This window comes from Lissotriton vulgaris, unplaced genomic scaffold (assembly GCF_964263255.1).
Source record: "Lissotriton vulgaris unplaced genomic scaffold, aLisVul1.2 SCAFFOLD_3758, whole genome shotgun sequence".
In the NCBI taxonomy this organism is placed as follows: Eukaryota; Metazoa; Chordata; class Amphibia; order Caudata; family Salamandridae; genus Lissotriton; species Lissotriton vulgaris.
In genome coordinates, this window is record NW_028243073.1 from 50,801 (window position 1) to 63,195 (window position 12,395).

General features: G+C 42.9%; 1 protein-coding gene across 1 annotated transcript in view; it reads left to right on the forward strand.

Annotated features, from left to right (window-relative positions):
• Nucleotides 1-1,624: 1,624 nt before the first annotated feature.
• Nucleotides 1,625-12,395, forward strand: part of LOC147668714 (uncharacterized) — a 91,842-nt gene continuing 81,071 nt past the window's right edge. The window contains exons 1-2 of the mRNA XM_086948487.1: nt 1,625-2,420; nt 11,710-11,808. Coding sequence (XP_086804613.1) covers nt 1,625-2,420; nt 11,710-11,808 — 895 coding nt within the window. The remainder of the gene's footprint in view (nt 2,421-11,709; nt 11,809-12,395) is intronic.

Consider the following 12,395-nt stretch of genomic DNA (forward strand, 5'->3'; position numbering starts at 1 on the left):
AAGTAATATAATATTGATTTAGTAATTTTTACCCCTACGCTATCCAACGTTTTCCCTACTGTTGCACTCTCTGGAGTGGGAACAGTAATTTTTACCCCTACGCTATCCAATGCTTTCCCTACTGTTTCACTCACTGGAGTGGGAATAGTAATTTTTACCCCTATGCTATCCAACGTTTTCCCTAAGGTTGCACTCACTGGAGTGGGAATAGTAAATGTTACCCTGCCTCTATCCTACGGTAAAAATATAACTTAAATTAATTATTTAATAATTTTAAGGTTATTTAAGTATTTTTAAGTACGTTTTAGTTAATTATATTTCATATTTCATTAATTTAAAATTACTTTTAAGACATTTAAAAGAATTCGATATTTTCACTAACTATATTTTTTAAAACTGTCTTTTTTAAAACAATATTTTTGATTCAATATTGTTGTATTTACCTGTTTGTAGATAGGAATGCGATATTTTTGCATTATATATTTTGGCATCGACATTTTGGTAAGTCTATATTTTTGTATTCGATATTACGTCAGTGATCCATTGGCCACAGCTTTCTGCTTTGCCCTGCTGAAGGGGCTTCATCTGGACAAATGCTAGTCAGTGTACTATTGAGATGAGCTCTCTGCGGCCAAAGATTTTAGACCTTGCCGACCAGTGCAATGGGATCCCACTCTTCAACAATCAGCTGTTGGCAAGCCCTGCTTCAGATCGAGCTTGCAGCCTGACCGGCCGACATCTCGTCAAGGACCTCTTTTTCTCCATAAAAGTTTATAATTCTGAAGATACATTTTCTACTCAATGCATCTGGTCCCTGTATCCATTGTGGCCAGCCTTAATTTCTGACTTTGACCCAGTCCAGCACGACCAGACAAACCGCTGTTGGTGCTTTGTGCTTTTTGGTGCTCTTTCTAATTAACATTTAAAAAATATCATATGTCTGGTTCTACTTACTAGATTTTTGTCATGTTGGTGTAATGTAATTTATTCAAAGGTTTTTCTGTTTTTTCTAATTGGCTCATAATTTTTATACGTTGTGTTTTCACTTCATTGCTCTTCGAGTGTTGCATAAATACTCCACATATTGCTTCTAAGCTAAGGCTGACAGCTGTGTGCCAGGCTACCAGACGGTTAAGCATGGGTTTATTTAGTGACTTGAGTCGGTCACCCTGACAAGAATTGGGACAAATATTTGAGGTGGGTTCAACTTCTCACCCTCCTGAACTAATACTCCAGTTTCTTACTTCATCCAACACAACCTTGACGTTACTCACAACGTAGTTCTTATCTCCACTCACTCTAAACCCTCATGGTATAAAAGTGGGTCTTGTGTAGCCAAAGAACCCAACCCTGAGGAATTCCATTTTAAGGTGGACAGGACCGAGGCCTGGGCACACATTTACAGCTGCAACCATTTTAAAACATATTTCAGGTTTGAAACTTCCATCGCTTCCTGTTCAGGGTCTTGTGGGCAGCACTGCTCTGTCCGACGGCTTCTGTCTGAGGGCTGGTGGTTTTTGGTTCCTGTGCAAGGTGTAGACAGCTGTGACACAGCCTGCCAGCTCTGAGAGCTTTCACTTGAGACTCATTCCCTCTGTCAGAACCCAGCTTAAAAAGTTCATCAATGGAGGGTGAGGAGGGATACACAGCTCGGCAGCTCAAGGGAAGAGGTAAACCAGAGGAGGAGGAGGGATACACAGCTCGGCAGCTCAAGGGAAGAAGTAAACCAGAGGAGGAGGAGGGATACACAGCTCGGCAGCTCAAGGGAAGAGGTAAACCAGAGGAGGAGGAGGGATACACAGCTCGGCAGCTCAAGGGAAGAAGTAAACCAGAGGAGGAGGAGGGATACACAGCTCGGCAGCTCAGGGGAAGAGGTAAACCAGAGGAGGAGGAGGGATACACAGCTCGGCAGCTCAAGGGAAGAGGTAAACCAGAGGAGGAGGAGGGATACACAGCTCGGCAGCTCAAGGGAAGAAGTAAACCAGAGGAGGAGGAGGGATACACAGCTCGGCAGCTCAAGGGAAGTAGTAAACCAGAGGAGGAGGAGGGATACACAGCTCGGCAGCTCAAGGGAAGAAGTAAACCAGAGGAGGAGGAGGGATACACAGCTCGGCAGCTCAAGGGAAGAGGTAAACCAGAGGAGGAGGAGGGATACACAGCTCGGCAGCTCAAGGGAAGAAGTAAACCGGAGGAGGAGGAGGGATACACAGCTCGGCAGCTCAAGGGAAGAAGTAAACCAGAGGAGGAGGAGGGATACACAGCTCGGCAGCTCAAGGGGAGGAGGGAACCAGAGGACGAGGAGGGATACACAGCTCTGCAGTTCCAGGGGAGGATGAAACCAGAGGACGAGGAGGGATACACAGCTCTGCAGTTCCAGGGGAGGAGAAAACCAGAGGACAGCCATGAAGATGCACTGAGAGGTGAGAAGTCTCTTTACTTTTATTACCTTTGCCTTTCTTGCTTTTCTCTGCACCATTTATACATATTATCTCTGCACCATTTGTACTATCATATGATCATCATAAAAATGGGACAATGAGGAAATTCAGAGGAGAAGAACAGTTTTTCTAAATAATAATATATGCAGACTGGAGTAATGTGTGGTTTCTACCAGTGTCCCTTCCAGCTCTTGGATTTCCCACAACATTTCCCTTCACTGAGCTTGTCCAGGACAAGAAGCATGCAAGGTTTTACTGCCACAGGATCTTGAATCTTGGGTTCGCTTGTTGCAGTAAAGTTAATTCAAAAGAGTAGGAGATAAAGGCCTCTCCATACACAGAGGCTTGAAACAGAGGCCACTCACACCACACCTGCTTGATTGCCCTCAAGAGTTTCTCCACTTAGAGCAGGTGCTGTCTACCCACCCCTCCTCTTCATGTCCTATCTACCATTGCCTAGTAGGTAAACCTATTAGCCTTTCTTCATCCTGTCTGAAAAAAACCAGGAGGTTATAGGTTTCAGCTCTCCCTAAATGGCCTCCAGTTTTCCAAGAATCTACAACTCCCCATAAACACATCCTATCTGGAAAGGAAAGACAGGGAACAAGCTCAGCTTTGCTCTGTGAAATTCATGTTCCATTTAAGAACTGTTGGCCTTTAGCACATGGCCCAGCATTCAGGCTGTGTGCCAATGCTGTTAAGGTTTTCATCACCAGCTTCAAAACAGGAGGCTACATTATTTGGCAGGGCTGATGATCGTTTCCATGTATATTTCCTTAAACTATTATGACTGGTTTAAGTACTATTCATACAATATTCTTTGAAAATCTTAGACAGCTTGCTTGTCAAAGGGAGTGAGAGACTGGGAAAGGTCACAATCATAAAAGAAGACACTAAAGTGGTGGATGGATGCTTGATTTAATCTCAGCCACTTGTAATTATTTGGGGCTGCATCCCAGTCCATCATTATTTTGCCCCCATGTCACTGCAGTTTGGACCCAACTATATGCAACTCAGTCTTGACCCACTAACAAAATGACAAGTTTGTGAAAACTGTTTCAAATGGACACAATTTGAAATGCTGTGAACTAGAGGAGTCAGGAACTGAAAAAGCTGGAAGGTGCCCTGTAGGAGAGCTGGTAAATACTGTCCCGCTATCATATTAGGCTGTAATCACAAAGTCAAAATGTGCGATTGTGCGTTGTTTCCCTGTCTTTCCCATTTGTCCTCCTGTGCCTCCTCCTCCTGGAACAGTCTTACCCCTACCTTCCCTCAATTCCCCCCGCCCTTATTTCAGCGGCGGAATGATACGCTGACTGGACTATCCCTCCATTTTGAGGGGACAAGACATGACTATGCTGCAGTTTTTTTTACTATTACTTGTTTGATGTCAGGCTCTTGCCCTGATGGTTCTCACTTTCACAATTGTATGTGCAGTAACATCTGAAACATGTGAATAAAGGCATGTTGGAAAAAAATACAAAGTCAACACTGAAGTAATAAAGTAAAAACAAAAAACACAGCACTGAAGAACTGACATGTGTATGGATGTCCTCGTGGTGAAAGAGCAAATTGTAGTCACTTAAAGTGAAAATATCCAGTGTCTGAAGTGGACGCACCCCTGCCCCATGCTGTCTGCTGTAGTGAGCAGAAGCAACATGTGAATGAAACACTGATAGACCAATGGATGCAACCAGCTTAATAAAAACCTCTTTAAATAAGATTACTATACATATATTTTTTAATCAAAAGTTCTTGGCTAATGTCAGACCTAAACAGAGCCTAATACCTACTTAATGTGGGTAATTGCACAGATATTCTTCCTAATCTGCTTCTTCTGCTTATTGCAAAGGATTGCACCCGTTAGTACTACAGAGAGATAAATAGATATGTATTTATTGCATGATTAATTACAAACTCACTTTCATCAATACACATAAAGGTTACACATTTTGCACATGACTAAAAAGACAAAAAGTGCTTGTGCTTCAGAAAACATAGACAATTCCTTTAGATATATTTTAAAATTACACCTGATGATTAAAACGATTGTTAAATAAAGAAAGGCTCAGTCTCTCATTACTTAGATCCTGTAGCTGGGTTTAACTAAGAAGTGCTCTTCTATTAAATCAATCCTTTGATAGCCTGTTTTAAATATTTTAAAACGTATGCTGACGATTGTACGAGGTCCCATTCTGACCACAAACAGCCTCACTGCAGGATCTTATATGTGAAACATGAAAAATCAGATGCAGTCAATATTTCCCAAGTGGGAGCATTTTTTGCAAATTCAAGTGACTCTCCTGTAATGTAAAAAATGTAATGTAAAAATTACTTATAAAGCGCAGGCATTCACCGGACGGTTTCACTAATTCAATGGGAGGCAGAGGGCGGGAAGAGGAAAACTTATTTGTAAATGCTGCGGAAAAGATGGGTTTTAAGGAAAGTCCTAAAATGAGGGTAAGAGGGAGAGAGTCTCAGTTCTAGCGGAAGAGAGTTCCAGAATGAGGGTGCCAAAAATGAGAATCTGAGACCTCCGTGTTTTTTACGCCTGAAACGAGGTGTCTGAAGGAGCGCAAGGTGAGAGGAACGGAGGTGCCTGGAGGGAACGTAAGGGTGCAGGAGAGAGGAGATAAAGGAAGGACCGATACCGGCCAAAGATTTATGAGTCAGGCAACCCAGTTTGAACTTGCAGTGCTCCGAAACGGGAAGCCAGTGAAGGGCCTTGAGGAGAGGACGGACATGGTGATGTTTTGGTTGATGGTAAATCAGGCGAGCTGCCTGATTCTGTATCAGCTGCAATCTGTTGATTTGATATTGTGGAATGCCAGCGCACAGAGCGTTGGCATAGTCAATCCGAGAGATGACTAATGCCAGCAGTGCCAAGGTGAGGGCTTCGGTGGTCAGGAAGTGGGCTATTTTTCGAATCTTCCAAAGCTGGAAAAAGCAGGAGGACACAGTAGCACTGACCTGGTGCTTCATTGAGAGGTCCTGTGAGATGTAAACCCCCAGGCTTTTCACTTTGTCAGCAGGACCAGGGGGGGCGAGGGAAAGGGGCCAGAAAGTGGAATTCCAGGGATTGGATGGGCCTCCGACAAGAACGAGCTCCGTCTTGTCGGGATTAAGTTTAAGAGGTCAGTGTAACTACTTAAAACCTCTCATACCAATGCCCCCTGAGAGAGAGGCAACTTAATCGATTGTTTTTTCGATTCGATTGATAGTGGTTGCTTCAGATACATCAGGCAGTTCAGTGTGTCATAGTGATTAGACAGAAACATTGCATTAGCTGGCATATTAGTTCTTTTTCCTCCATTGTAATGCTTGGGAGATTGACATGCTTTGTTAGCACCTTTGCCAGGCATGTGCTTGTAAGTTGTAAGTGTTTGTTAAAGTTTCCATAGAATCTTTTTTATTTACTTAATAACTTTGGCACCTCTTGATGCATCAGCACAAATCTTTGCAAAAAAGTAATTTATTCAGGGACTCCCCAGAAAGTTTGTGCTGATCCATTCAGCAGGGCCAAAGAAAAAGGGTGTCCCGAATCCTTGATTTCCCACGTTAAATCTCCTCTGAAATGGTGCTCTCTGATACAGAAAAAAATGAATGAAATTACATCAAATTTGGCAAAAAGTTAGAACTTCACTCTGAAACCTTATATGGCACTGTGTCACAACAGGGTGAAAGATGAACCACGTGTGCCATGGACTGCTGCAGTACTTACGAAAACATTAAACATATATAAAATGCAGAAATGTGGGTTGGGTGTTTTTGTTGTTGTGTATGTGTGTGCGTGTGTGTGTGTATATATGTATGTTCTTCGGTCCAGCTGCAGTCTTTGTTGGTAACTTTACAACGTTTTGGACTGAAAAATTGGGCCAGCTTCTAGCAGGCAGACAGGCATAAGAAACACTTCTTTAAATCGATACAATTTGTAGACTTATTAGCGATTATAAACTGCCTCAGCAACGAATATTGACATTTCAGCCCACCTGGTCACCCAATGCTAGGTTCAGATGGGTTGGTTGCCTGAACTAAAATAGTTGAGAAAATCATTGCAGCAAGTAAATTTAAATGAATCTAACAATTGTGACCTGGGATAATTATCAAGGATGGGGGTTGTCTTTAAGCCTATTGACTTGGAATGTGGCTCAGATCGACAGACATTGGAAATCCTCTAAATATTTACATAAACAATTTCTGTACCCCACCTATACATGCGTGGGGCAGTGTGACGCTTCTCTGGGACCCTTAAACGCCCTTGAGAGACGCCTGCTTCTGGTTGGCCAGTTGATGTGGCCAGGGACTTTGCTTCTAGACCGTGAGACTATTATGGGATCTCATTTGGTTCATTTGAAAATATAAAATGGAGGCTGCTCTGTAAGAAACTTTGGGGCCCAAGCCTGCTTGTGAAATTAATATTTGTTATTGAAACTTTGTTGTGGTTAAACCCCTCGCTAAAGGCTGACTTTTGCAGGTTCTTCCTGGTCCAGTGCTTGAAGAATTCATTTGCAAAATGTCCCTTTTTCTTGGTTTATTAATTTCAACACGGAACTGACCTCACCCACTAGACCTGTGCCGCATGGGCTTTCTGTGTGCGTGTTATTCAAGCTCGTGCCCAATGCCGCAGAGTTGGCTTACGTTAGTTCGCGCTCACCAAGAGAGCCACACCGGTAAGAGACATTTACTTAATGCCATTATGAACCCCATCCCTTTCACTTTACCCCCTGAAAAGGTCTCACCTCTGTTGACCCAACATGCAATTCTCTTCTCGTGTCATTGAAGGGTTCTTCTGCATCACATAATGACCTGCCGTAGACACTTTAGGCCAAATTTATCAGTTGTTCACACAACACAATGCAACAAGACAACTTGCTGTGCGGCATGAAAGGGGAAGGGCAGTATTGCACCATACCTATCAAGATATGGTGCCATCTTGTCCTCTCTCTGCGCTGGCACACTTTTGGTTGCCCAGTGCCATCGCAGACATCCTTGCACCATGGTGGAAGGGTGCCTATGTTGCAGACAGGATTATGTTTATGCAGGAAGGAACGTTTTCCTGCACAAAAACAATCTTTTGAGGCGTTTTCCTCTTTCTACATGTGCTGCAGAATGCAACTGACGCAGAAAGAGGAAAAAACAAGGAGAAATAAAGATATTTCACCTTGTTACGCTACCGCTGGAAAGGCTTAGCATTTTGATGTATTCCTAGGGAACCTGTTGTATAAATGATAACCCCATCAGGAGCAGCTGTCCTGCTGCTCAGCCCTCACCCAACTGACATTCACAAAGCACTAGCATTCCAACCATCCAACATTCTACAACACAGACATTCTAGCTGAGCAGCAGGGAGACTCAAGATACAACAGAACCACTCATGTTGGATCTGTGACTGTGCCAAAGTCCATGGATGGATACATGGGAACACGCTTGCTCAACCAATGGAATGCCTCCCTGGGTCAGCATGACGCAAGTCACTAACTAGCGCTGCTTCACTTTCCTCCAGCTTTACCAAGCATCTTGGAGCCACAAAAGGTGGCCTTGCGTGGCTTGGTAAATCTCATCTCGGTTTTACATTGCCCTTGCTTTGCCTTGCGTGGAGAAAGGGTGGCGCAAAACCTTTGCTCCTCTATTCATTAATCTCCCAGCATGAATCTCTTCTTCCAGCTGTAGGACACCCTCCCCTAGGACGTTCTCCTCGCTTTGTAGTTTCTGTGCTTTCCCACTAGGTAAGACCACAGTCCACTACTTTACAAACCTTCAGCCCTCTCTGCTCATCTGTAACAAATCAGACCCATCGCATTCGCAGAAATTGGCTGACCTCAAATCTTCTGCAGAATTTCCTGCCTGCCTGCCCAGCGAATCACACACTTCCTTCCTCCTAGAAAGAAGTGAGATCCTCTTGATGCACAAATACATGATTGAAGAGAAAACCATTTTTCTAATATTTTCTTGGCTAAGACCGTGTGCCGACTTTAAATTGTTGACAAGCATTTACAAGTGTTTAAAAGAGTTGAGGCAATGAGCCTCAGCTTTCCAGGCCACTGATGGTGATAGAAAATAGGTCACTATTCCGCGACATTTGCAAAGCAGAAGTCCTAGTCTTGACAATACCAGTGACATCTCCGAAGAGCTTTTACATTACTGTACGAATACAATGTTGGCAACTTAACTAACCCTACTTATGATTTTCACTCGGCCATTTGCACATCATTAATCAAGTCTGGAATTTGTATGAAGGTTCAGCACATACGGATCCTCTCCTCTGAAAATGCCAAAATGTTACTATTCCATGGAAGACTTTTCAATTTTGAGACAAAGTCATTTGACAATATTTAGTCCGAATTACGAGACATGGGTGGCCACTTACCACTGCCAGGTCCTACCTGTCATGCAGAGTGTAAGGATCTTAATATGCTGGCCAACAAGTTGGTTTGGATGACACCGGTGTTGACATAGCCTTGATTGCATGGATTTGAAATGAATAATTGTTTTATGATCATTTTCAAGAGTAAAAGTCCATATTATGTGTTGTGCCGTGCTGTTGTATCTTGAAGTGCCCTGCTGTGTCTTCTGTCAGTCACTTCACAGCTGTACCTTGCTCAAACGTCAGTCACTTTGGAATTTCATGATTTATCCAGAGTCCAGATTGTGCCTAGTTATTTCTTTTCATTCATTACACACACAAAGGTGGTACCAGGACACATCTGCTAATGCAAATGCAAGCAAGAAACACATTCATTAGGACTATGGTAGGAGACAAGCAAAACAACACAATGTAACAACAGTTTTTGGAGGAAGAATTCAGAATGGCCGGATAATCCCCTAAACATATCTAAGACTATAGCTTGGATTTTCCAGTCCTCTGTGCTCTTTCATAAAATTAAAGTAAACTTCAGAAAATAGGTGATCTTCTTGAAAGCATTTGGGTCTCATCAGCTGTTAATCACACATGATGAACTCATGTAAATTACAAAAGGGAAAGAGTCAAAATCACTAATCAGAGCTCAGAGGGGGAAGAAAAACAACAAATGCTTTTTCTTGTATCCTGGTCAATCTACAAACCAACTAATGGGTTGGCAAAAGGAGGCTCCCCAGAAAAGTGTCTCATTGTGTAAATCAGTGTGACAGTGAGCAGAAGCAGTTATTACTAGATGTGTAATCCAACATTATCATTCATATTAATGAAATACACAGGGGTGAATGTTTGGGATCCACAGGCCCGTACACAAACGGGGGGCCATGTACGAACCACCAAGGCCAAGGCCAATCGAGGAGCCTCAGCTGAAGTTTTGCATGGGCCACAAAAGTAACAATGGTGGCTTGCAGGACCTGTGTGAATGCTTGTCACCAGGAGCAGCTGTACCTCAGTGTGTATTCCAAAGCAACGTAACCAATCAAACAGCGTGCGATGAATGTGTACCCATTCAACGAAACCAATCGCACAGTGTGCAATGAATGTGTACCCATTCAACGTAACCAATCAAACAGCGTGCAATGAATGTGTACCCATTCAAGGTAACCAATCAAACAGTGTGTGATGAACGTGTACCCATTCAACGTAACCAATCAAACAGCGTGTGATGAATGTTTACCCATTCAACATAACCAATCAAACAGCGTGCGATTAATGTGTACCCATTCAACGTAACCAATAAAACAGCATGCTATGAATGTGTACCCATTCAACGTAACCAATCAAACAGCGTGCAATGAAGGTATACCCATTCAATGTAACCAATCAAACAGCGTGCAATGAATGTTTACCCATTCAACGTAACCAATCAAAAAGCATGCAATGAATGTTTTCCCATTCCACATAACCAATCACACAGCGTGCGATGAATGTACTCCCATTCAATGTAACCAATCAAACAGCATGCAATGAATGTGTTCCCATTTAACGTAACCAATCAAACAGCGTGGGATGAATGTCTACCCATTCAACGTAACAAATCAAACAGCATGCGATGAATGTGTACCCATTCAACGTAACCAATCAATCAACGTGCGATGAATGTTTACCCATTCAACGTAACCAATCAAACAGTGTGCGGTGCATGTGTACCCATTCAACGTAACCAATAAAACAGCATGCTATGAATGTGTACCCATTCAACGTAACCAATCAAACAGCGTGCAATGAATGTGTACCCATTCAATGTAACCAATCAAACAGCGTGGGATGAATGTGTTCCCATTCAACGTAACCAATCAAACAGCATGCAATAAATGTGTGCCCATTCAACGTAACCAATCAAACAGCATGCAGTGAATGTTTACCCATTCAACGTAACCAATCAAACAGCTTGCAGTGAATGTTTACCCATTAAATGTAACCAATATAACAGCATGCAATGAATGTGTTCCCGTTCAACGTAACCAATCAAATAGCATGCAATGAATGTGTACCCATTCAACGTAACCAATCAAACAGCATGCAATGTATGTGTTCCCATTCAACATAACCAATCAAATAGCATGCAATGAATGTGTACCCATTCAACGTAACAATAAAACAGCATGCGATTAATGTGTTCCCATTCAACGTAACCGATCAAACAGCATGCAATGAATGTGTACCCATTCAACGTAACCAATAAAACAGGGTGTGATGAATGTGTACCCATTCAACGTAACCAATAAAATAGCGTGCAATGAATGTACCCAATCAACGTAACCAATCAAACAGCATGCGATGAATGTTTACCCATTCAACGTAACCAATAAAACAGCATGCGATGAATGTTTACCCATTCAACATAACCAATCAAACAGGGTGTAATGAATGTGTACCCATTCAACGTAACTAATCAAACAGGGGGCGATGACTGTGTACCCATTCAACGTAACCAATAAAACAGGGTGCGTTGAATGTGTACGCATTCGATGTAACCAATCAAACAGGATACAATGAATGTGTACCCATTCAACGTAACCAATCAAACAGGGTGCGATGAATATGTATCCATTCAACGTAATTAATCAAACAGGGTGCGATGAAGGTGTACCCATTCAACTAACCAATCAAACAGGGTGCGATGAATGTGTACCCATTCAATGTAACTGATCAAACAGTGTGCAATGAATGTGTACCCATTCAATGTAACCAATCAAACAGGGTGCAATGAATGTGTTCTCATCCAAAGCAACCAATGAAACAGCATGCAATGAATGGGTACTCATCCAAAGCAACCAATGAAACAGTGTGCAATGAATGTGGGAGTATTCATAAATACTGTATTGTGTTGTTCTCCCATGCTTAACTTTGCAGGTAACCCAAAGAGATCCTGTTGGCTCAGGCGTCTGCTGGTCATAAGTGGAGCATTGAACGTACTTTTGCTGCTGACTGGCATTACTGCTGGAGTTTTGGGTAAGTACTGTTCGCAAAGTTTGTGAGGGTTACAAACAGTGGTGGGAGGTTGCGCTAAAATTGTTGTTGTTATTGTGGCATACTTATATAGCGCAACCTGTCACCACCAAGGGCATCCTGGCGCTTTGACCCGTACTCAATGAAACAGTAGCTCAGCCTATCCTGGGAAAAAGATGAGTTTTTAGAGCCTTTCTAAAAGATAAAAGATCTCCAAGGCTTCTCAAGGATATAGGCAGAGAGTTCCAGAGTTTGGCTGCCGCTACTCTAAAAGAGCGGCCTCCCATCCTCACTCTCTGGAATCGTGGAACTACCAGTAGCCTGGTTGACGAGGAGCGTAAAGCTCTAGATGGACAGTACCAGGCAAACATTCGCCGCAAAGGAATGGGGCCCAGGTCATGAATAGCTCTAAACACAATACACGCTGCTTTATAGAGCACCCGTAGATGAACTGGCAGCCAATGAAGTTCTCGCAGTGCTGCCGTAGAAGAACTATGGTAGGGGCGAGAAAGGGCGAGTTTAGCAGCGATATTTTGCACCCTTTGCAACTTGCCCAAGAGTGTTACCGGGGCCTCCAGAAGTAGTGCGTT